The sequence below is a fragment of the Takifugu flavidus genome, chromosome 21, assembly GCF_003711565.1.
Source record: "Takifugu flavidus isolate HTHZ2018 chromosome 21, ASM371156v2, whole genome shotgun sequence".
Taxonomy (NCBI): domain Eukaryota; kingdom Metazoa; phylum Chordata; class Actinopteri; order Tetraodontiformes; family Tetraodontidae; genus Takifugu; species Takifugu flavidus.
Genome location: NC_079540.1, coordinates 1,982,509 through 2,005,991, shown reverse-complemented (window position 1 = coordinate 2,005,991; position 23,483 = coordinate 1,982,509). Strand labels below are relative to the sequence as shown.

General features: G+C 45.7%; 3 protein-coding genes across 7 annotated transcripts; all 3 read left to right on the top strand.

Annotated features, from left to right (window-relative positions):
- Positions 1-58: 58 nt before the first annotated feature.
- nup153 (nucleoporin 153) lies at positions 59-11,533 on the top strand. Of its 5 annotated transcripts, none has more exons than XM_057020039.1 (22): positions 59-201; positions 2,595-2,823; positions 2,914-3,189; positions 3,302-3,441; positions 3,521-3,649; positions 3,855-3,971; positions 4,069-4,113; positions 4,261-4,314; positions 4,868-5,008; positions 5,107-5,159; positions 5,268-5,403; positions 5,621-5,770; positions 6,306-6,401; positions 6,495-6,573; positions 6,722-6,823; positions 6,902-7,537; positions 7,618-7,815; positions 7,907-8,815; positions 8,915-9,355; positions 9,433-9,657; positions 9,731-9,911; positions 10,004-11,533. In XM_057020039.1, exons 1-22 carry the CDS (start codon positions 124-126, stop codon positions 10,089-10,091), a joined length of 4,503 nt encoding a protein of 1,500 aa, XP_056876019.1. In that variant the 5' UTR covers positions 59-123; the 3' UTR covers positions 10,092-11,533. The 5 variants fall into 5 exon arrangements, with proteins under 5 accessions (XP_056876019.1, XP_056876020.1, XP_056876017.1 ...); XM_057020040.1 differs by having other exon boundaries at positions 5,618-5,770; positions 7,913-8,815; XM_057020037.1 differs by having other exon boundaries at positions 5,618-5,770.
- A 129-nt stretch (positions 11,534-11,662) lies between these two features.
- Positions 11,663-14,072, top strand: stmnd1 (stathmin domain containing 1). Its single transcript, XM_057020045.1, has 5 exons — positions 11,663-12,062; positions 12,744-12,918; positions 13,000-13,103; positions 13,202-13,333; positions 13,404-14,072. Exons 1-5 carry the CDS (start codon positions 11,982-11,984, stop codon positions 13,737-13,739), a joined length of 828 nt encoding a protein of 275 aa, XP_056876025.1. The 5' UTR covers positions 11,663-11,981; the 3' UTR covers positions 13,740-14,072.
- A 1,386-nt stretch (positions 14,073-15,458) lies between these two features.
- Positions 15,459-23,037, top strand: rbm24a (RNA binding motif protein 24a). The gene is given in 5 exon segments (XM_057020046.1): positions 15,459-16,084; positions 16,856-16,979; positions 17,143-17,197; positions 20,482-20,696; positions 20,699-23,037. Coding segments are annotated over 5 exon segments (696 nt in total). The 5' UTR covers positions 15,459-15,916; the 3' UTR covers positions 20,833-23,037.
- Positions 23,038-23,483: the final 446 nt, after the last annotated feature.

Sequence of the window (23,483 nt, the reverse complement as noted above, 5' to 3'; positions counted from 1 at the left end):
GTCCAGCCTCCTGCCTTTGTTGCGGTAAGAAACTACATTTCCCATGATCCCTCGGCGACTGCCGCTGTCTTGGATGACAGCTATCCGGCGCTGAAACCCGACAGACACTCAGATGAAAGCGCGATGGCGGCCACGGGTGGAGGGAAAATCAGAAGCAGGAGATATCATATCGCTACTAAACCTTACGCCAAGAATAAACAGGTAAATTCACTAGCAGATTTTATGATTTAAGTACGAGTCGATGGAGTTACGTTGGATAAAATGCCACAATCGCTTCGTCGTTGTTTTTGCTTTGTTGAAGACATTTCATGGCCTGCCGTTAGCGCTCGTGGCCTCCACGCGCGACTAGCTTGTTTTTAAAATGGTAGTGAACAAGCAACCTAGCATATAACTTAGTGGAATTTAACGAACTTGACAGGTCATATGAGAGCACAACAAGTCGATTTTACTAGTTAACCCCTATTGAATTATCGATAGAAGTACGCAGGACACCTTGAAATGGTAAACATGAGCCACATTAGTAACCCTTTAGCTGTTAGCCACTTAGCGGAAAGCTAATGAGTGTTAGCTCACACAGCTAAAGCTTACTGAAAGGCTAGCAGTGTGGATCAACTCATTGTTGTCTGAACTTTGAAGGTATTACATTGGCTTCGACTAAGGTGACATGATCACCTGCTCCTGTATTTCGTCCGTGTCATACGCGATAGTGCCATCAATTTAATATTTTTGTCCTGTTGTCTTGAAGGGTGGAATTATTAGCGACCTTAGTCTAGCCCCACGTTAGCCAAATCGCGGCCAGTTGGATTGCGCAGGAAACATTGCCTGTAGGGAACCCACATGGTTGCCTGGCTCCCTCTTGCTATTTAACTAACACTTAACTTCAAGATGAATCCATTATCTCAGCAATTGCCAAGACGTGTCTTGGTCACATAAAATCGCACCCTTTTATTCAGCATCGTTTTTAATTGTCATAGAGGTCGATGGGAATTGTTTTAGGACGGGATTTGACACTTGTAGATAGATTAAATGAGGCAATTTCTTGTCATTTCCATTAGGAACTGCGGGTAAATTGCTTAGATTTCCACCCACATCACTCTGGAACATTTGCACTGCCACAGCTTGACTTTTAGATGAATATATATGCATAAATGTGAGATATTTTGCCATATTTTCAAGGAATGCTGATTACCCGAGTTTGCAAACTAATACTGCATATTACATTGTGATCCCATTCTTTTAAAAAAAAAACACCTGCATTTTGTTGGTGGATATTTTGTGGGTGATCTGGACATGAAAGCAAAAGGGCCAATCAAAATATACGTCTTGAGTGTTTTGCTGGTTGGAGGTGAGCACAAAGGGGGGAAACAGCAAGTGTCTCTGGTATTCAAGCACTTCATTTGATTGAAGCCAGTGAACATGCTGTTTGTCAGATCTTAATAGCTTCTTAATCCTGTTGTTGAGAGATTTGTCCTCCATTCCTCTGAATGGGTTGGATGGCGTTCTTGTGCCGTGCTTCCACTCCACATCCGCCTGCAATCAAGCAGCTCTTCATTTATGGAGCGGGTGAAAGGTTTAAATGACTTCTGTCCACTTGTTTTTCAGCTTAGGGCGTTCCAGTGGTAAAGGCAGGTTGAATGATTAGGCCTTTCCAGTGGTGTGATCCTCTGACACGCCATGTATGATCACATTAAGTGTTGGGTCCATTCATTCATGGTGTATTGGACCACCAGTGAATTCATTCTACTCTCATGGAAGAGCCCAGACTGGTGGTTGGGATGGTTGCTCTTGACAACATAGTGCTGCACATCTTGGTTGGTTAACGTTAAACGACCCGTTTAAGTTTAGCAGTGGTTAAAACCCTCTGAGGTGTTTGCTTTCCCTCTTTAAAATGCTACAAGGCTAGTTTTTATTTTAATAACAAGACGGAATTTAGCCTCAAACCCAAAACCTAGGCTTAATGTTAAACAATCATTCGGAAGAAGTTAAAGAGGAGAAAAGTAAATGATTTGACAATCTGCAGTTCTTCGATTTCCTTAAATATTTCAACGCTAAAGAAAACCTTCCAGGCCTGTGCTTGGTCTTAATGCTAACATCTGTTAGCATGTTCTGAAGAACGTTGCTTATGGAGAATCCTGCAGGTGGAGCTGCAAGAAGCATAAACCTTAACTGTGTTCTTTTCCACAGGCGCTCACAGGTTTTAGAAATACAGGCTTTTTTGCATCCCTTCTGATTTTGTTCTAAACTTTCATGGTGCGTGAATTTCCCATGTTCCACCAGTTGAAAGCTAACAGCGGAGCGGGCCAGTTGCTCTGCTTTACAGGCTGCAAACGCAGCCTATGACCCAGTTCTGTTTTGTCTTGGCTGGGGGTGTGTTTGTGTTGCAGTTGAAGAACAAATGCTTTGTGCAGTGAACTGTGAGTCTGTTCTAGGAATATTTCAGGTCTGCATGTAAACGTTTTATTTAAGTGATGCGTGTTTGCATATTGGTATGAAGTCTTTCTGTCTGTTTAAAGGTGGTGGGGAATGTCTCATCAGGTCACGTGTTCTTGCTGTGAGTTTAGTCACTTTATCCTTCCTGTTCTGTCTTCCCCCAGCAGCAGTCTGGCCTCATCAGTCGAGTGACGGACACAGTTAAGAGCATCGTTCCTTCCTGGCTACAAAAATACTTTAAGAATGAAGACGGTCCCGAAGGAGGAGGGACTGAAGAGGGAAGAGATCAAAACTGCCAGCTCTCACCATCACCACCGCAGCCTCCTAATGGGAACGAAGAAGCCCCCCCTGTTGATGGACGCGACTCCCCAGAGCCAAGCACCAGTAACACAGGTGAATAATGTTTGGTCTAATCAAAAATGTGAAGGGTTAAATCATCTATATACCTGCATTGCTCTAAACACCAATTTGTATCCACCCTAGAACCCACAACCAGCCGAGCCTCCCTGAATTTTCATGAGTTTGTTCTCTCCCGCCCTCCGTTGAATCGCTCCCACCTCCACTTGACCCCGCTGGATGCGGCATCCCCGAGCCTGGGCCCTTCCAACAGCCTCTTCTCACCGCCCTCCACCTCCTCAGCTCCTGGCCCGTTCACAACAGGCTTCTCCTTGATCAAAGAAATCAAGGACAACCTCTCACAGCATGAAGACGATAACATCTCCACAACTAGTGGCTTCTCCTCCCGAGCATCTGACAAAGGTAATTAAAGTTTGCCCTAACCTTATTGTCACATTTCTATGTGCCCCATTCTTAGAATTTTAGTCTCGTATGCATTTTTCATCCTATTTCTGGTTAATTCTCTTTCCTGTAGATGTTCCCACATCAAAGACTGCATCACTTCCCCAGCTTTGGTCTCCAGAGATGGACAGAAGCCACACTGGGCCTCAGCCATCCCAGTCCAGTCTGAAAAGGCCTTCTTTCAACCTGTCAGTGTTTGGAACATCCTCTAATGTAAGGAAGAGTGTAGCTCACACGTGTGCAAGTCTGTTGTTTTGAGTTGCTAAAACTTTTCTTCCCGTTTGGTGTTTAGACATCCTTTAACAACACGGTGCTGAACTCCAGTCAGCTGGGAGATTCATCCTTCTACCCAGGGAAGACGACATACGGCGGCGCCGCTGCAGCCAGGAGCTCCCGTAATCGCCCTGGAACACCATACCAGGTATTTTTAAACTGTTCTAAATTCTTGAAAGCACCTGCAGCGTGAGCCAACAGCATGATCTCAAGTGTGGATATGTGCACTATGTTAATATTATGGCTATAACCGGTCCGGAGCCCACTGGTTATCTCGTCTTGTGTGGTATCCTTTAAAGAAATGACCCGTTCAGATGGCACAGCGCTGAATTAAGGTTTATTCTGACCTGTAGCCCCCAGTGAGGAGACAGATCAAGGCCAAGCCTGCTGGTGTTCAGCCCTGTGGAGTGACCAGTGCCACAGCCAGACGCATCCTCCAGTCTTTGGAGCGCATGTCAAGTCCTCTTGCTGTGAGCACACACACACACACACCACTCTGTCCTATATTTCTTTTAGATTTGCCGCTGACTTGTCTGCTTAAATGAAAACTGCGTTTTTCTTCTGCAGGATGCCAGGAGAATCCCAGCATCTGCTTCATCTCCTCTGTCCACAGTAAGAGCTCATTTTCCAATATAAGCGCATGTAATCGCATCACAAACATGGCAGTATTCACTAACTACACAATGACAGAGAGAATCTTGCGTAGCACATCTTGATTGCGATAACGGCGGCGTCTCACATCACTTTTTCCCCTTGCAGACGTTAGACAGCATGATTCCAGATGTGCCCCGTTCACAGGCAAAAAAGAAACGCGTGAGTACCAATGTGCAAGTCTTTTCACAACGCGTCCACGTTAACAGAAGTCCACACCTGCCTCACTGGGTAGAGGCCATCGGTATTACAGTCATGTCTTTGTGCAAGCCCAGCAGCATTTGTTGTGGCTTATCTTCCTGTCAGTGTGTGTGTGTTTAAGTGTGTTCCTGTTTGTTCTGGTACATGCTACCCAGCGAGAACCAAAGTGAATTTTGCTAGAAAAGTGAGGACATTCTGAATGATTCTCACCCCTTCAAAGGTCTGTTTCCAGGTTAAGACTTGGTGAAATGGGGGGAAGGTTATGGACAGGACACACGTTTAGGTTACAGTTGAGTGGGAACTGAGCGTGTCCCAACGTCCTGGCCACTGGCCCGTGATGTGTGGGACAGGTGCAGTTGTGGTGGATGCAGCTGTCTCCAAATGAGGGTTTTCTCTGTTTTATCCAGCAGGGAAAGAACATGTTGCTTGTTCTGTGGATGTGAGCGTTTGGTCTTTGCTTGTATGCAGCTGTTGACTTTGTGGATTCTGATGTGTTTGTTTTCTTAAACATCAGATGGACACCAACCTCCCACCTGTTCAAAAATTGCTAGTTCCTTCTGTAGCAGCCACGGCAAGAAACCGCTCCATGTCCTTTAGACCCACTTTGACTCCTGGAGGAGGAGGCAGGCCTCTGGACAAGGCCCCAGCGGAGACGGTTAGAAACACGGTGCTCTTATAGCGTCGTTCCTTAACTACAACACACTGAGGTGGAGCTTCACACTGACCCGATGTCTTCCTTACCATCCTTTTTAGCCTACAAGACAATCACCACAACTACCTGAAATATCCCCTCGACCATCTCAAAGGTGAGAGGGTTATGTTAGTGAGGTGTCAGAAATGTTCAGTTTGGATTTTCACCACAGTCCCACCAGTTTTATTGAGTAACAAACAATATTTTTAATCTCCTGTGGCAGCACAATGGGGTACAGCGCCCCGGCCTATCCTTTATCCAGCACGCCTGCCGCCAACAGCGTGACTTTCGGAGGTGGCAAGATGAAACGAGAGCGATCCTCTGCACGCGTGTCCATGAAACGGCACGAAGAAGACGGGGTGAAGTTTCTGCATCTCAAAAAAAAAAACTTTGATTACAAAAAATACATATAAACACCTTTGAATAAAAATAGTGGAAAGAAATATGTAGTGATGCACTTAAGTATTGTCTCAGGATCAGGAGAAAAAGTGTGCTCCACATCATGTTCAGAGGTATTTATTAGGTTTTGTTGCCTGGGACTTGAGAGTAAACCCGTCTTGATATCGATTTCAGCAGCCCGAGTTGCCGGACCTTCCAACCGTTTCCCTTCCCATCAGCACCTCCGCTTTGCCCACCTTCAGCTTCACCTCCCCTCTACCAGCTTCGGCCATCGGCAACTCCTCAAGCATCACAGTTACTCCTGTAAAGGAAGTGCTCACTATGATGGTCTGTGTTCACCTTCTTGTTAATTCTCTGAATTAGGTCACTATCTTGTTAAAGACGTACAGCAGGTGTCTGCATATCAGCCCTGAAATTCTGCTGCCCTCTTCTGGTGTTAAGCGGTAGTACCACCATCCTCATCTGCATTACAGAATAGGTTTGACATAATAAGAACTTGAGGGAGACTGGCAGAACCTGGCGTTGCATGTAACAAGAAACTTTGATTAAGTAATAACAGTGAGATGTAATAATGCTCCTACTGGGAGCAGCCATCACTTGAAGAAATGTCACATATTGTTTGACAGTGCGTACATTTATTATGTTTAAGTCTTCCGATAGCTGGAGGTCTATGTCGAGCACATGTGGTCAGTTGAATTGTGTCATTCGTTGCAGCGCCGGTGCTAAGTTTGTATGTATTACATATGCTTCTTCAGTTATTGCTTAAAATGTCGAGCACTGATTCAGTGATTAGAAGCTTTTAGAATGCTCCTTTGATGCCGATACTCTCACCGGTCTGACTGTCGTTCCCATTCTTCTTCAGGAGACACCTGCAGCTTCATCTTCTCCCTCTGTACCTTTTACATTCTCTTCTCCGATTGTGAAAGCAGCTCCTGCTAGCACTCCTATTTCTCCGTCCGTAAGTGCACACGTACCTGTGGGTTACGCCAAGTGATAATGTGGGATTGTCCTCACAATATTAACATGCATAACAATTTTGTTTCCTACGTAGGCTGGATTTACCTTTAGTGCACCTGTAGCAAAGGGTCCTTCCATGTCTAATGGAAAACTGGCCAATTCCAAAGTGGCAGGTGATACTTCTCATCAATTCCCTATTAGCCTCAAGTTAAAGTAAAATTCTGTGAGATTTATATGATCTTTAGATTTCATTTGATCAGAAATAACAGTTCTGCAGTCTTGTGGTCTTAAAAAGCCTGTTTTGTTTTGGGATTTTTCCAGTGAAGTCAGCGCCCTGCAAAAGCACAGTAGAATCTGATGGTCTTTTTAAACCAGCCAAGACCCTGAAGCAGGGCAGCGTGCTGGATCTTCTTAAAACACCTGGTTAGATGCAGTAAAACGACATATTGATGTTATTTTGATCCTTCTTTATTTAAAATTGGTTCTCTGTTGTCCGTGCAGGCTTCACCTCTGCGGTTCAGACGGGCCCTTGCCCGGACGACGCTCCACAGCAGACCACTGCCTCGCCGCCCCCCACCACCGCCATCACAACCACCTCTGCCCTCAGTTCTTCAGCAGGGTTCGGTGATCTGTTCAAACCACCCCCAGGGTGGACCTGCGACGCCTGCTTAGTGCAGAACAAACCATCAGACAAAAAGTGTGTTTGCTGTATGACTCCTCAGCCTAATTCCTCCTCATCCACACAACTGGACAATAAACCATCAACCGCCACCTCAGTCGGGCTGGAGAGCAGCAGCACGACCTCAACAACAACCGCAGGATTCGCCGCAGTGTTCGCCAAACCTGTGGGGACCTGGGACTGTGACACATGTCTAGTTAGGAATAAAGCTGATGCAGTAAAATGTGTGGCCTGTGAAACAGCCAAACCAGGAACGGGGCTGAAAACCTCACTGACTATCCCGTCTGCCTTCTCAGCCATTAAAGCTGAAGCCGCCCCTGCACCCCCCGTTTCTACAGGCTTTGCGGGATTTGGAGACAAGTTCAAAAAGGCCGAAGGTGCATGGGAATGTGACACGTGTATGGTGGAGAACAAAGCAGAGGCCACAAAGTGTGTGGCCTGCATGAACACTAAACCAGGTAATGGCTCATCTTTGTGGTGTTGAGGCTGTGTTTCAACAAGCGGTACTCCCATTTGCTTCCTATCATTTCTGAAACAGGGGCGACCACAGAGGCCGCAGCGGGGGCCTCGACACCAGCCAGCAGTGCTCCGGTTTTGGGGTTCGGGGAGGCATTCAAGAAGCCAGAGGGTTCCTGGGATTGTGACGTCTGTCTTGTGCAGAACAAGGCTGCTGATGTGGAGTGTGTCGCCTGTCAGACACCCAAACCTGGAGCTCAAGTGGATCCCAAAGGGAAAAGTAAAGTCCCTTAATAGCAGCGTTAGCCCGAGCTAGTGCCTTAGACTGACCTAATCATTTATTTGTTTCTTGTTTTTGTGTGTTTTACCAGCTGGAGGGGCTTCATCATCCTCCACTTTTGGCTCCTCTACCTCAAACTCTGGAGGTTTTAAATTTGGAACAACAGAGATCATCACTGGTTCAGCGTCTGAAGGTTTCAAGTTCGGGGGATCATTCGGAGACTCCTCTGCAGCACCGACGGGATTCAAATTTGGAGTACCCTTCGGAAGCGCTTCATCAGAAACCGCTTCTCAAGACAGCGCTGCCTCTTCGGGGTTCAAATTTGCCGGCTCGTCCGAGGGCTTTAAATTCGGAACTGCTTCAAGCGATGACAAAACATCCGAACCGGCCGCAGCCTCTGGGTTCAAGTTTGGAAATAGCGGTGGAATCGTGTTTGGAACAGGCTCATCGAACGCGGAAATTAAGAGCGGCTTCAGCTTCGGAGCGACTAAACCTGACGACAAACCCCCACACGCCACCACGTCATCGACCAGTGCAGCTCCTGCTGCTGCTGCTCCTCAAGAAAAGAGCGACGGTGTGACAACAAATGACAGCGTGTCAGATGCCAATGCAACTGCCACCACCACCACAGCGGCCACCAAAGCCTCCGTGTTTGCCAGATTGGGCGAGTCACCAGCAGCTCCAGCCCCACAGGCGAGCTCTGTTTTTGGGTCGTTACCGACGAAGGAGCCAGCCGCTCCCACCTTTACCTTTGGGAAGCCGGAGGAAAAGGAGGCCGCCCAGTCCCCGGCTCCATCGGGTTTTGTTTTCGGCGGCGCTAACAAAGATGTGAACGCAGCACCAGCACCGGCCGCTAAAGGAGGTTTTACCTTCGGGAAGCCCAGTGCTCCAGCGGAACAACCTCCGCCCGTTTTTTCATTTGGCAAGGCGGCAGACACGAGTGAAACGACCGCCACGGAACCTCCAAAAGCTGCCTTTACCTTTGGACAAAGTGCCCCAGGTGGGAGAACATTTCTGGCTCTGTTCTCATTTTTGCACGTGTATTGTTAGGCTGCTGAACGCACCATAATCAAATGTTGTAACCCCCCTCCCCCAACAGATTCTTCGACTGCTCCAAAACCAGCATTTTCTTTTGTGTTTGGTAATCCGACAAACTCGGTCGCCGCCGCCGCCACCACAACCGCTGCCGCCGCCGCCGCCGTGGCGTCCTCTTCCTCCATCACAACCCCGAGTCTGTTTGGTAGCAGCACCGCCTCCAGTCAGGCTCCAGCTCCATCGGCAGCTTCCAGCACCTTCGTGTTTGGTCAGACGGCGACGAGCTCCGGCGACGGTCCTCCAGCAAAGACCGCCTTCGTCTTTGGCAAGAGTCAGGACAGCCAGCCTTCAGCTCCATCTGCCGCCCCACCCAATTCTACGGCGGCTCCGGCTCCGGCGCAGCCCTTCATGTTTGGTGCTTCTGCCAACGCTGCTGCTGCTCCTCCTGCTGCTGCTCCAGCTTTTGGCTTCGGAGCAGTTGCTCCCTCTGTGACCTCATCCTCAGGTTTGCAGTCCGAAGCGTTTGAAGAGTCATTCCGCTGTCGCCTCTTTGGTATTTACACCTTTTGTTTCCTCTTTCAGCTCCATCTGCAGCTTCATCCCCATTTACATTCAGTTCAGCGCCATCTGGTGGATTCGGGGCCAGTCAGGCTCCTTCTTTCGGCTCATTTGGATCTCCTTTCACAGCACCGCCTTCCCAATCCCCCCCCACTTTTGGAGCCAATCCTAATCCCAATCCCACTCCTGTCTTTGGACAGCAGGCCAACTCCACCCCTGCATTTGGGGCAAATGCTAATTCATCAGCAGGTGGGCATCTGTCACAGTTGCGTTTATTTTCATCTGCATCCTTGTTTAGGCATCGATGTGTTGTGTTCAACAGGCGGAGGCTTCCAGTTTGGAGCCAGTGGATTTGGAGCCACGAACAACACTTCAGGTGTTTTTACTTTCGGTGCGGGAGGAGCTGCATCTCCTGCCCCCCCTGCCAACCCAGCCATCCCACCCCAGACTGGAGCCGCTGGGCCTGGATTCAACTTTGCACAAGCCCCCTCCTTCAATATCGGGTAGGTTGGGCATATTTGTGCACTTTTGCTGCAATGTTAGCAAGTTTTTCAGCACTCCGTGACTGTAATGATGGCGAACTTCTTTCTTCCAGTTCGACAAAGTCTTTTACTGCCCCTCCAGCTGGACAGCAAGCGATAGCTGGGCGCAAGATCAAGATGGCTGTGAGACGGCGGAAGTAACACTGTGTGTAGCAGACTGAAATAACGGACTCGATTGTGACTTATCTCTCCCTGAAGACGTCCTCCGAAGGTGTCAACTGGACAAATAGACAAAGAAATATTTGGACATGTAAAGGAGGCTCTAGGGTGGAGACCACCTTATGTTCACGGTGAAGAGCTGGGCTTGTTTTAGCTGTTAGCTTTACTGAATATTCAGAGTTTTTCACATTGACTCAAGTCGTTCATGTATGATAACACCCCACTGGACGTTTCCATGAAAATAAATTTGAAAGACCAAACTGAATAACAACTAGCTGAATCACAAATATGGACCCTCAGAAGAACACCATGGGCAGCAAGCAGGGCAGTCAGATCTATTTTTCACACCGGCAGATGTCTAGTAGAAGCGAGGCGTGACTTTTTGTAATAAAAAGGCAAAACTGAGGATGCGTGTGTACACAAAATCTTAATAGTGTGGGTGAGCAGTTTATGCAGAGCGTCTGTGAGATGGGGCGGCAGATCTCCAGTGTTCATCCTGAAAACAGGACTGGAGATGTATCCACGGTGTCTGTGCGGTTTGCTGTATGTACAGAGGTGAGCGTGCAACGGTCTGTGGTGAATGCAGCGTGCTTGTGATGTTTTTTTTCTTTTTCTCCTCTTATGTACAGACTTAAGGTGTGTTTGGAACTTTGTACATGCTGAGGTCGTGTGTCGCCTGTATGGAAAGTGAACGACTGGGATGCTAACTGGCACCACCACAGGCCAGCGAGCAAATGAATGTTTAAAACAAACAAAAAAACCCCTAGGGAGGAAGGAAAGAGGGTGGGAATGGGAGAGGGGAAAAAACGTATCGGTGCACTGCGGAGGATGGACGCCCTTGTTCATCTCCCAATAGGACTTTGTAAATTCTAATGTTCAACTGTTACATGTTTTGCCCTCTGATTCGTTCCACTACTGCTTCTGTGCCCTGTTGTCTCTCTCTTCTTTCCTCTCTCCTCTGCAGACCTTATACTCTCCTCTCTTTGCCTCTTCCTCTTTATCGCTCTCTTAATTGGCCTTTCAATATTATCACAAAAACCTGTAAATAGTGATTTTTTTTTTTTTAATCTGTGCAGTTGAATTTTTGTGTTACCAACTCTGCATTCAGCATTTTTCTCTTTAGAATTTATTATGTAAGTTCCTATATTCAAAGTTGCCCAAATCCATTTAAAAGTAGCTTAAATGCAAATTGGAGAGCCTTTAATGACTAAAGGTATATTGGCTTTTCTGATCCACTTTTGTTTGGACCAAAACCAGTATTGTACAAAGTAATAAGTATATATTTTTCTATTGCGTGTTTAAATGGACAAGGGTGACTTTGGATGTTGAGGAAGTCAGTTTAATTTTAAAGCCATGATTATTGGATGAGTGATAAAATAAATACCATGGGTAATTACATCAATAAAACTATAAAAACAAATAAACTTTCCACTTGTTCTGTCAGTTTCATTAATTGGATTTGTGTTCACCTCTAGGCGATCTCGATTGTAATCGCACGCTGTATAAATAAAGTTGCATTCAATTGGAATTCAGTTCATCTCAAATCTACCAACTAATGACATAAAAGGGAAGTGACATCCAATAATTGTCTTGAAAAACTCTAAAACTACCCTGATGTGATTTAGTGTTCCCGTAATGACTTAAACCGAGCGGTGCGGGGTGAAGTTTGTGTTATCCGTCCCTCGCCACTTGTTCCGGCCTGTCATCTCTGACCGGGTCAGATTTATTGTAGCAACGGGCCTTAGCTACGCACCGGCTCCGTAGAAACTGCCTTTAAAGGAATGCGGGCCTCACTAGATACCTTGGAATAATTTCGCAGACGTGTGATTGATTCGGATATATGTGTGACTTTTATGGACTTTGACGACGTTAATGCTAGCGGACATGGGGTGCAGCTGGTCCTCCGAGACTTCCGTACAAGCTCTGAGAGCCGCGGACGTGAAGGGGTCCGAGGTAGGCGCTGACACAGCTAAAATCATGAAATATTGGGGCCTTTAAAAACAAGTCAGCTGGAAATAAATGCAGTCTATTCTGCTCGACAGTTTAAAAAACAAACAAACAATACAATACATTTATAATAACGCTTTAATCTTGATTTAAACATTTAGAAGAGTTGTTCCAAGTGCAATCTGTGTCACCTTCACAATTAGTCCCCTCCAGAAGTTGTTTTTTTGCGAATCTTTTTAAAGAATTTTCAATCAAAATACACCATGTCACCACGGTAGAAATATTTGAACATGCAATTACAGTTTTATACAAAAACAGCGAATTTATCTTACTTTTGGTCAGAATTTTAAATATTTTGTCACTTCCGGTGCAGTCACCTATGACTGTGTTACTTCCGTTTACTGAAAACGTTTTAATTAACAACAATTGATTTCAAATTAACATCCACAATCGTAATATTTCTACAAAAATGTAACAGTAAAAACTCAATCAAGTAAAGATTATTGCAAACATTCTTATTGTAAGTACATTGTTAAAATGTTAATACACTTTAATGTATAATCTTTGTCTTGTTGTCAGTGATTATTGTTACTGAGCTACTGAGTTGATAACAACAAAGATATCACCATGGCATTATAGAGTTATACATTAAACAGTGTTGCTGTATTAATGCTGCAAGTTTGTTAGGATGAGACAGGATTTAAACTCGACGGCCGCGGGGATTCGGCCGTCTCAAAGGGCACAGCGGACAGCGGGGTGGTGATAGAGGATGGACACGTCTCGGCGTTACCTGGAGTCGTCCCAGGAAAACCTAATTTAACAAGTGTCACGGACGGTGTGCTCGACAGAAACAGGCAAGATGGTGAGTTTATTCGCCCCGAATAAAAGTTAAAAAATGAAAAATGTAGTGCACTCAAAGTTTATGCTTTTGTCTATTGTTCAGACATCCAGCTGCAGTCCAGTGAGATCCTGGAGGAGCTGGAGAACGAGGGGATCATACCAGTGGGACAGAGGGACAGTGTTGCAGGAGAGGCCTACAGTATCATGGTAGGTACCTGCTACACAAAGCTGGAGCCTACAAATATATTAGCTATCGTTGAAGTGTTTAAGATTGTGGCTCTTTATGTTGTTTTGTCCTGCCTTAGTTAGATGACGGAGAGGCGGTCAGACGAAGACCTCCAGCAAGACTGGAGTCCCTGAAGGCCGCCAGAAAACAAAGCCTCCCCAGCAGAGAAAAGTGCGAGGAAAAGATGAGACTTGTGGAGGAGAGACGCAAGGTATTGCGTGCGCTTGTGTGCACCCGCTCTGGAATCGACTTGTTTTCATCTTTCTGTTTCTCTCTCGTAGTTAAGAGAAAATGAGATAAAGACCCGTCTAAGGGCCAAGTCAGCCCGTGTGCGTGTCCCCGCCCCCACCATCATCTCTGACGCTGACGAGGACGCGACCAACGCGCCTGTGGCATGGACAGACGAGCGCATCTCTCCGGACCTTTTAGACGTAACGTCCTTCAGCCAGATCGAACGCGAAGAGGCCGAGGGCGAGGAGCGCGTGGGAGGGAGTTCACCCGATGTCAGAGAGCGTAAAGAGCAGGGAGAGATGGGAAGGTCTCAGGGAGGGAGTGAGGATAGTGATGGAGAGGAGGAAGAGTTGACCCAGGTGGTGGAGCTGATGAATGATGTCTGAGTCCAGAGGACAAAGAAACAGTTTAACATCTAATCATGACAGACAAGAGAAAGTAAATTATTTACAGCAGACAGTGAAGTTGTTCAACATACATCACGATAATGCATTAAATGCTTCATTGCTTGGAGTTCGATTTATATAGGTGTGTGTTAATGGGTAAAAACGTATTTTTTTTAAATAGGTCAATACTATTTTAACTGATCTCTTAGAGGTATATCTATTATGGTCAGTAGATGGCGCTGTTTCAGCGTTATTGAACTGATCACTTTCAGACGGCACTGAGCCCTATAAAAAAGGTCATTATTTGACCAATAAAGTTCATTACCTGTTCGATCTCCTTCTGCTTTGTCATTTACTAGCACCTAAACCATTTATCCTCTTTGATTTCATTGATTTGATCCATGCACGCATCTATATGATCGGTGGAACGTGCGACAGAGCTGTGTTAAGCTGTTCCACAGTCAAACATTGGCCCTTTTCTCTTTCTGTCAGGTGCAAGGTTGCGATTTACAAGCTCTCAGACTTTTTGTTACTGATAAATATGCCCAAATTCCATAGGATCCGGATTGGACCCATTCGTGTGTAATCCACGGCCCAAGTTCAGCCATTAATATATAGAAATAAGATCAGTCAGCCTGTTGGTGAGCAGAAGGGCAACCTGAGCTGATCCTTATTGTTGAGCCTTGGAAATTCGATAACACGCACCTTTTTGTGGCCAGACAGACCGACTTAAAGGCGCGTGTGCCGGCATGAATAAAACAGAAAGGCGATTCTATCGGGTTGCGTTTCTTTGTGATTCCTCTGCTGCTCGTTTACAAGAACATCAGATCATGGAAAGTGCTGGGTGGGGGGGGGGGTGCTTTGAGCTTCATGGATGTCTTGCCTCTCTGAAAAATGGCGTGCGCTCACGTGGGGCAACGCTGGCACCCAGATGGATCTGGAGTCGCCAAGACTGACTCCAGGTACTTTTCATCTTACTGGAGGTCAAACACTCACCGACCTGTCAGGTGGGGCCTCAGCTCATCAGTCAGCCAGGTGAAAAGAGGCATTACTGTAGAATATTAGATGTTCAGAGACAGTGTCTTGGGGAGTTGATGGGTTTCATCTTCGCCGCGCGTAAATCTTTACGCACGGCGCATTTGTAACTCACAGTATTTAATCGAGGCATATTGGTGGCCACAGAAAGAAATTAGGAGATTCACGTTGTTAAATTTGGAGTTTAATTCATTCCCGACGTACGCCTTATGTGCGGGCACGCCGAGAGGAACGTGTCCAACTCCCGCCGCGTCCTCTATGGGTGGACTACTGCCTGTCTGAGAGCTGCACCTGTCTGTCTGTCTGTCGTCTGTCTGTCTGTCTGTCTGTCTGTCTGTCTGTCTGCTCACTGCTGCTGGTGCACGTCTGTCATTGGGCTGAGACAAGAACCAGCTGTGTAACTCTGAAATCATGCTTGATGTGCAGTAAAAATGTGCAGATTTACTCTGCTTTGTACTGTGAATGTATGGAATCGTATTTGCGATGTATAGGAATGCGTTGTTTTAAGTCTAACACGTCACACTAATGCTCAAGGACATTTTTATTCAAAAAGAAGTTGATGCGCACTGTTAAGTACAACAAAACGATTGTACAATACGTTAAATATATTCGTATGGTCAATAAATACGCGTATTCTTACACAATGTAAAAAAAATAATCTTAATATGTTGCTATTTGTTTAAAAAGGAATCATTTCAGGGGGTTTATTTGGAGACCAGTCTACCCGTCTAAAGCTGGACCTTCCTGGGGATCTCTAGGGTTTCACACTGTAGCTGCAGCTTTTCCAGCTGTTTGCGCGCCGGTGGGCGGAGCAGAGGTGGACTGAACAACTGGGTGGAGTTAAACGAATGGCTTTAAGGAATGGGACCCAAAATCTATTTTAGTTAGAGAGCAGACTCACCAAGAAGAGCTGGGAACACCTGATGGTCGCTCTGGGAAAAATCCGCTCCAGACTCTCCTCTAAAGTGTCGGAAGATCCATCTACCTCAAGGCTTCATTTTTCTTGTCGACTTTTTGTTCTGTTTCTTCTGGGAAAAGTTCCAGAGCCAGCTCCGCTCCCTTCATCCAAAGTATCCACTGATAAGGAGACATTGCACTATTCCTCTTTTTTTCCACGTTGTTTATTGTGATTTGCACTAACGATGCACACCACGCAGAAGGACACGACCTACACCAAGATCTTTGTCGGGGGTCTTCCTTACCACACCACAGATTCAAGTCTCAGGAAATATTTTGAGGTGTTTGGTGAGATTGAAGAAGCGGTGGTCATCACCGACAGACAGACCGGCAAGTCGAGGGGTTACGGCTTCGTAAGTACCCTGCGCTGAACGCCGAGTCTCCCGCTTTTACGCAGAAAGCGCTTTTTTACGCACGTGTAGGCGGAAACCCTGGAACCACGCGCCTTCTGTTAAAGCCCCGTTCGCCCTTCCACCATCACGATTAATTGCATTTTCTCGGGATGCTGGCGTTTAGTCAAGCCTCATTTAGCCCTGCCGCTACCCCGCCGACATATAACGTCTGGTATGCGCCCTGACACGTTTGATTGTGCGCTGACCTCACTCGCATTGACAGGTCTGGTGGGCTGAAAGAAAAAACCTCACTGGTTTCTACACTGGTTTCATTGGTTTTGTTTAGCCAAAAGCTGTTAACAGCTTCAGCTCGTTGCTGCAACTCAGCATGAAACACAGATTCTGTTTCTTTTTCCCCCAAAGAAAGCTTTTCTTTAGCAGTATAATGTTTAAACACTCATTCATCTTTTCTTGGTTTTGACATTAGTTGCGATGCAATTCTCTCAGTATCTGTCAACGTGTTTTAACTTGTGTCAGTAACAGTTTTGGATGAGCTGACATGGCAGCAACGGCTAAAGAGGCCCCGATGACCTCCTCAAAGTTAACTGTGACACATTGTCAACAGATGATGTAAAGCTCTTTCTGATATGTAAACTGAGATCTGGGCCAACGCTCAGGGAAGTCTGTAAAAGGAGCGAGAAAAGCCTGAAACGCCACCACGTGTCACACTTCCATTCTTCAAACTGTCTAACTACAGGGGTCTCACTCTCTGCGTTCCTTCGCCTCTCTCAGGTGACAATGGCAGACCGCTCGGCCGCCGACCGCGCCTGCAAAGACCCAAACCCGATCATTGACGGCCGGAAGGCCAACGTCAACCTGGCCTACCTGGGGGCCAAGCCGCGGGTGATGCAGCCAGGTAAAGACAAGGTCCTTTATAAAAGCACTAATGCAGCCACCCCTGCCAAACCATAAGAGTATGAGTATGCTCCATTAATTCTGGTTTGTTTGTATTGTGACCTAAGAATATGGTTGGAGGTCACGAATGAAAGATCTGACTTCAACCTTTTCCTTATTTGCAGGTTTTACCTTCGGCATTCCCCAGATTCACCCTGCTTTCATCCAGAGGCCTTATGGGTAAGTACCGTTAGTGACATTTCTGTATCGTTCAGGTTGTTTTTTTTTCAGTTTAGAGTTCAGCTGTTTTAACATAGATAACGGCTGATAGCAGGTGGACGTTAGGTTGTGTGCAGCGTTGTCCACCGCAGCCAGTCAAACTGCCCTGTCTAGGCTCGCTAGTTGATGGCAGTGCGTGCGCCAGTGTTTATAGTTATTTGTGTGTTTGTGCTAAGTGGACAATGATGGAACCTTCCAGTCTGACTCAATGTTGTCTATCTTTCTCTGGTTCGACAGGCTCGCTCTCGGTTAAGCTAACAGTGCTGGTTGGTGGAGTAGCTCCGCGAACATAGTCACAGATCAGAGAAAGGAATTACCTGTAGACTCGCACACACATACAAGCTCTCAAAATGGTGATTATAGAAGCATGTACGTGGGGTTTGATTTTGTTTTATTGTACTTTAATAGAGTTTAGAGCTTTGTGTGGTTATGAAGTGGTGTTGTTAGCTAAACCGTGTGCTTTCTTACTCTAATGACCAAAGAAAAAAAGCTAATTGATTGAAATTTTGAGGTGTTTTTTTTTCTTTTTTTTATTTCCCTTTTCTGAGAAGATAATTAACTTTTCTAAGAAAGGAGCAAATTTTTGTTTGTTTCGTTTCTTTTCCTGGCCTGTCTTGTTGGAGTGAGTGGTGAATTTTCTGTGTGACTTTATTTTGCTCCCCTCCCAACACCTCACCTTTACCCCATTTTCTTATTTTATCGCTGCAAAATAACCGCCCACGCTCTCAGCATTAGTAAAGTGACTATTTTACAATTATGTGTGAAATCATGTACCGTCAGTCACACACGTGCATCCCTGCGAGCGGACTTCGATTTGTGGAGCGATCCCGTGTCCCTACAGTGTTTGTCTGTTTGCATGTCTCTGAGGCGACACAGGCAGATGTCAGGATGTCTGTCTCGCTCCCATTCTCTATGTGCTTTCGTCACATGGGCTCGAGGTGTTAGGGGAAACAATTGCCCCCATTGTGCCGCACAAAGCCCTGAATGCTGACACTGCAGTCGCAGGCAACACTGGTGAGCTGTGGGGGCAGGACGGGGGTCTCGTGAGAGGACCATCTCTATCTGTCATGTAAGAGCAGGGGCCATGTAATCAGGGTTAGAGCTGCATGAACAGACGTATATTTGAACTAGTCTCATTCTTCATTCTATACAAGTAGCAGTGAAAAAGCTTAATGTTGTCAGTTTATCACTAATACTGTCCAGTTATATAGTTCTGATTGAGTCTTAACAAAATACAAGAACAGGGCAATAATGCTATTTTGTGTAGCTTCACACGTCACTGATGCTCTCCAGTTTAGCTGTGGATTCCAACCTAAAATGTTTCTCAGTTCCTGCAGCTATGTACCTCCAGAAATGTGTTTTCATGAACTCGTAGTTGTAGATCGTAGAGTTTTGAGGTGATTTCTGGGCAAACTGTCCTTTAATGATGACTAGGAAACAAAACAGAAACTCCATCAAAGGCCGGTTGATTTCACACGTCTTCCTGCCGTTGGACTTTGCAGACACGTCACACGATGGAGAGGAACCTTTATTTAGCCCTGAACTTCACTGACCACTGGACTGTGTGAACACAACATTCCAGGATTCAGATAACAAGTGGCGGAGAGGCCAGATCTCCCCTTCTCTCAGAGGATCGGGGCTAAAGAGAGGCAGATTTTATGATTCTAGGTCACCTAGTGTGCATGTGTGTGTGTGCGTTTGTGTGTGTGTGTGTGTGTGTGCGTGTGTGGTTGATAACAGCCTAGTTATACCCACTATTAAGAATTAAGAAAGGACCATCGAGAGCGTTGGATACAGTCAAATTTACTTTTAAAAATACTTTCCACATACATGGACGGATTAATGCATTTATTATTGCGTTTGCACGTTTTTGCCACGTGCATGATGTCGTTTGGGGGATTCTTCTCCATCCACATTCGGAGGTGGCGTACTTCGAATCCGTGCTGGCTTCAGCTGTGTTGTCTCAGCCAAGAGCGTCTGGACGGGGAGTTTCCCATCACCGTTGGGAAAAACTCTTAGAGAAAACAACATTCAATTTGAAATTTGTCTCCCCTGTGCATGTGTGCGCGCGAGTGTGTTCGTGTGTGCGTTTTGTCCTTTTTTGTCGTTCTCCTGTTGCTTCTTTTGTAACCAGTCATCATTATTTTAAAATATATTTCTTCCTCTCTGGTGGCTTGCTCTTGTTTGTTTTTCTTGTGCACTGTTTTGGGTTGAAATGTGGGGTTGGATTGGACAATGGAGTGCTCACAATAGGGTTGCCACGATAGATCCCGGCTTTCACAATTTCTGCACCTCCGCTCTCACAGTCCTTTATGTATATTTCAGTTGTTTTAATTTATTTAGATTTTTCAACACCTGTATGTTCCAATCAGGCCTCATCAGACTCAGCTTTTGTCTCTAGAGTGGGGGGAGGGTTAATCAGACACTCCAGAGACCTAAAGCCGGGAAGGTTCTTCTAAATCAGCGGGGCGACGTTTAAAAAAGAAGAAAATCCCCTGATGCTTGCAGTTTCCAGACCTTATAGAGTCTGTGTGTGTGTGTGGGGGGGGGGGGTGTAAGGCTATGTCATGCAGGGCAGAATGTGCTCATTGTTCATAATTGTTTATTTAATGAAAACATCCCTCTGGCTGCGGAGCCTAGTCCCCCCCACCCCCTCCCGCTCTACCTCCCTGGCTCATTGTGCCGACACAGAGGGGGAAGTGGCCAGCAGTGTCGCTTTTTGAAAACTGTCCAGCTGTCAAAGTGGCCGTGACATTTTCACAATGCTTCCCTTGGCTCATGTCCCCCCACCCCCAACACGGACACTGTAAGCCTCGCCGACTCCTCCCCATGCCTCTTGCTCCACAGCAGCGAGCAGGATGGCGTTGTTGCCACATCCACGTGTAACCATCAAAACCAATAGCAGGTTACAGGCCCCTGCCACCTCTCTTTTACTGCCCCCCCCCCCCCATTTAGACTGAACAATCAAGTCAAAAGCAGATCAGTATCCATGAAGCAGTCACCCGTCATCAAAGCAAAGCATTTGGGTGCATATTCCGTTCCGTTCGACTATTTTCCAGTTTTATTTTCACTGTAATATTTCTATTTTGGCAACCCTATGTTGGTCTGGTCAGCACCAGTAGGCACTTCCTGTCTTCTTCAGTGGGGCGTCAGTCTCGGGCCGTGAGGACGGGACCTTGAAAGCGATAGATTTGAATTTTTGGAGGGTCTGAATGGAACTAACTTCTCATATGTGTGTTTTGCAGCATCCCAGCCCACTATGTGTACCCTCAAGCCTTCGTACAGCCCAGCGTGGTCATCCCTCATGTGCAACCTGCGCCCACTGCACCCGCCACGGCCTCCTCCCCCTACATCGACTACACCGGGGCTGCATACGCTCAGTATTCTGCAGCTGCCGCGAGTGCTGCGGCCGCTGCTGCTTATGAGCAGTACCCCTACGCCGCATCCCCCGCCGCTACGGCTATGTGGCCGCGACTGGCTACGGCTATGCGGTCCAGCAGCCTTTAGCCACAGCTGCTCCGGGTTCGGCCGCGGCCGCAGCGGCAGCCTTCGGTCAGTACCAGCCGCAGCAGCTGCAGACTGACCGCATGCAATAGCAGCCGCTGCACCAGCCCAGACACGCGGCACCCCAGAGGGCCGAGCCTGGCCGCGGCGTCCGGTCGTGAACAGTGAAAGGAAAGAAAGAAGAGGGATCCGTATGGATGGGTGTGTCAGCAGCTCAGAGGCAGAGTACCTTTAAAGAGGTGATGATGATGATGATGATGGTGGTGGTGGTGGTGGTTGTGATGATGATGGTGAGGTTGGAAACTTTTACAGTAACTTTCCAACTTGCTGTGCTTCAACCAAAAAGCTAGAAAATATAAAAAATTCACAGAACAAATAATGAAAGTGATTTCCTCTTGTTATAACTTTATACTATTATTAATTATTATATTATTATTGTAGTATAGTTATTATTTTTAGAGACAAAATGCAGGAACTAATCCCTGTGTTTGCTGTAGATGTTCAACTAAGACTTTTGAGTCATATTGCTGTCTTTAGGAAATGTTCTTTTTTTTTGTTTGTTTCATTTTTTAACTTGTGTTTCTACAAGCATTTGGGGTTCTTTGATGACCTTATAATATTAATATTTATTATTGTTTCTGTTACATTTTTGGGGCTCTTTTTGTCTTTTCAAGTGCATCTTTTGGAATATTTTCTGACGATCAGGGAAATGGAACCTTTCCAAAGTGTTAGCTATGTGACCTCTGTCAGGAAGTCAGAGTTGCAACTCGTCATGTCACACATATTTGAAGTACTACTTTTTTTTAACCTTCCTGATGCTGAATGTCCCCTCTTTTTATGCTGTGTCTCGACCTCTTGACCTGTGCAAAGCTCGCAACTCACCGGGACAGAGAAAAGAAACAAAAAAAACTGACAATGTTATTCAGTCTGACTCGAACCTTGGACTAAAGAGGGACTTGGCAAACAAAACAAATGCACTGATAAAAGGAGGGAGGGGTGGGGGTGAAAATGGCTCCAGACAATGAGAAACTGCTTTGCCACGTCGCTTCGCTCGCATGTGCGACACATGCGTCCAGAGTTGCACATTTAGCAGTCAAACACAAAAGCAGCACACTTGTGTTTCTCTGTGGCTCCGGGATGGACAGAAAAAAAGAGAGAAAGAAAGCACGAACAGCTGCTGTTGGTGGGGGGGGGGCAGAGCTGCTCCAGAGCACCACACAGACAGATCACTCTGGAAAGAACGCATCGCTCGTGCTCGTTTGTTGAGCTGTCACATTTTAATCCCTGGCTGGGCCCATTTGGGAACTGACTTACACAGAGCCCCATGGCAGAGGGACCCCCCCCAAACACACACACCCCTGCAGCCATTCAGGCCTGCAGCTGTCAGCACTTCCACCTTTGTACTGTTCTAGTCTGGTGTCAGGTACACACACACACACACACACACACACACACCTAAGCCACCCCAACAACTGGCCTGCCTCATGTCTGTCAAGACCAACAGGTGGGGTGGAGAGAGAGAGCCGAGGGGGGGTTGACTCTTGGTGTTATGTTGGTCTGTGTGCCTTTCAATTATACTGCTATTTAAATAGGGAGAAAAAAAAGAAAAAAAGAGAGAAATCTATTTAAGATATTTATTTTTGAGGGTTGACCATGTTGACGCTCTGAGAGTAGAGACTTAGTGGCGGTACTGTATTAATATTATGTACTCATCTCAAGGCATATATAAGTTATTGATTAGCTTTAGTAGTTATATTATTATTTTATTATGATTATCATTAACATACTCAACCAACAATGTTGTTATTTAAGATTATGTTATGTGCACTGTACTTTTCTTTATTTCTAAATTTTCGACATTACATATTTGCTTAATGCCTTCATGCTTTTTATAGGGGAGACTTTAAATGCAGCCATGTTTGCAGGTTGTACTCTGCCTCTTCTGTGTTTAGAAGAGAGGAAAACAATGATAATAAATGTCATAAAAAACAAGGAAGAATGCTGCTTTCTCCAATAGAATGTATAGTCGTCATCAAGGTTTCCGTAGTTGTTCTTTGTCTGCTTAATATTCATCAGATGGGCTATTTTACACTGTTGGGATTGTTTTATACTTGAATTATTTCTTACAAGGGAAATATGAAAAAAAAAAAGACAAAAATATTTCTAAGGAAGCTTTTCATTGTCGCTAGATGAAGGCATGTAAATTGTTATGAAATAAATGCAAAGGTCCTGTTGATAATAAACCTTCAGAATTTCATAATCATTTATTCAAATATGAAATAAAACGTTCTATATGACTCTGTGACATTTGTTTTCTCGAAGGTTAATCCTGCCACAGACTGCAGGTTTTCTTACAATGGTTTAGTCCATTTATATGCTATCCAAACATGGATTGATAGGAATGGACACGAGCTTCAAAAATCATCAGGCTGAAGTCAGTTATTTATATTTTGTTGCTTGGCTCTGAAAAACAGGCATAAGATATAGAAAAGATCATTGTTTTACAGGCTTCATCGAGATGATTGCTTCATGGATTGTCTGATGTTTACCTGCACAGCCACTGTTAAACTTCCTATCTTGAATACAAAGACATCTGCTGCGGTTGTCAGGAAACACAATGAAACAGTTCTGGTATGAAATGTGCTGTTATCACAAAAGGGTCCATTTAAATCATTAAATCATATAGAATTTAGAGCTTTCCTATCTCTTGTCTGTCACATGTGCCATATGATGAATGGCATTC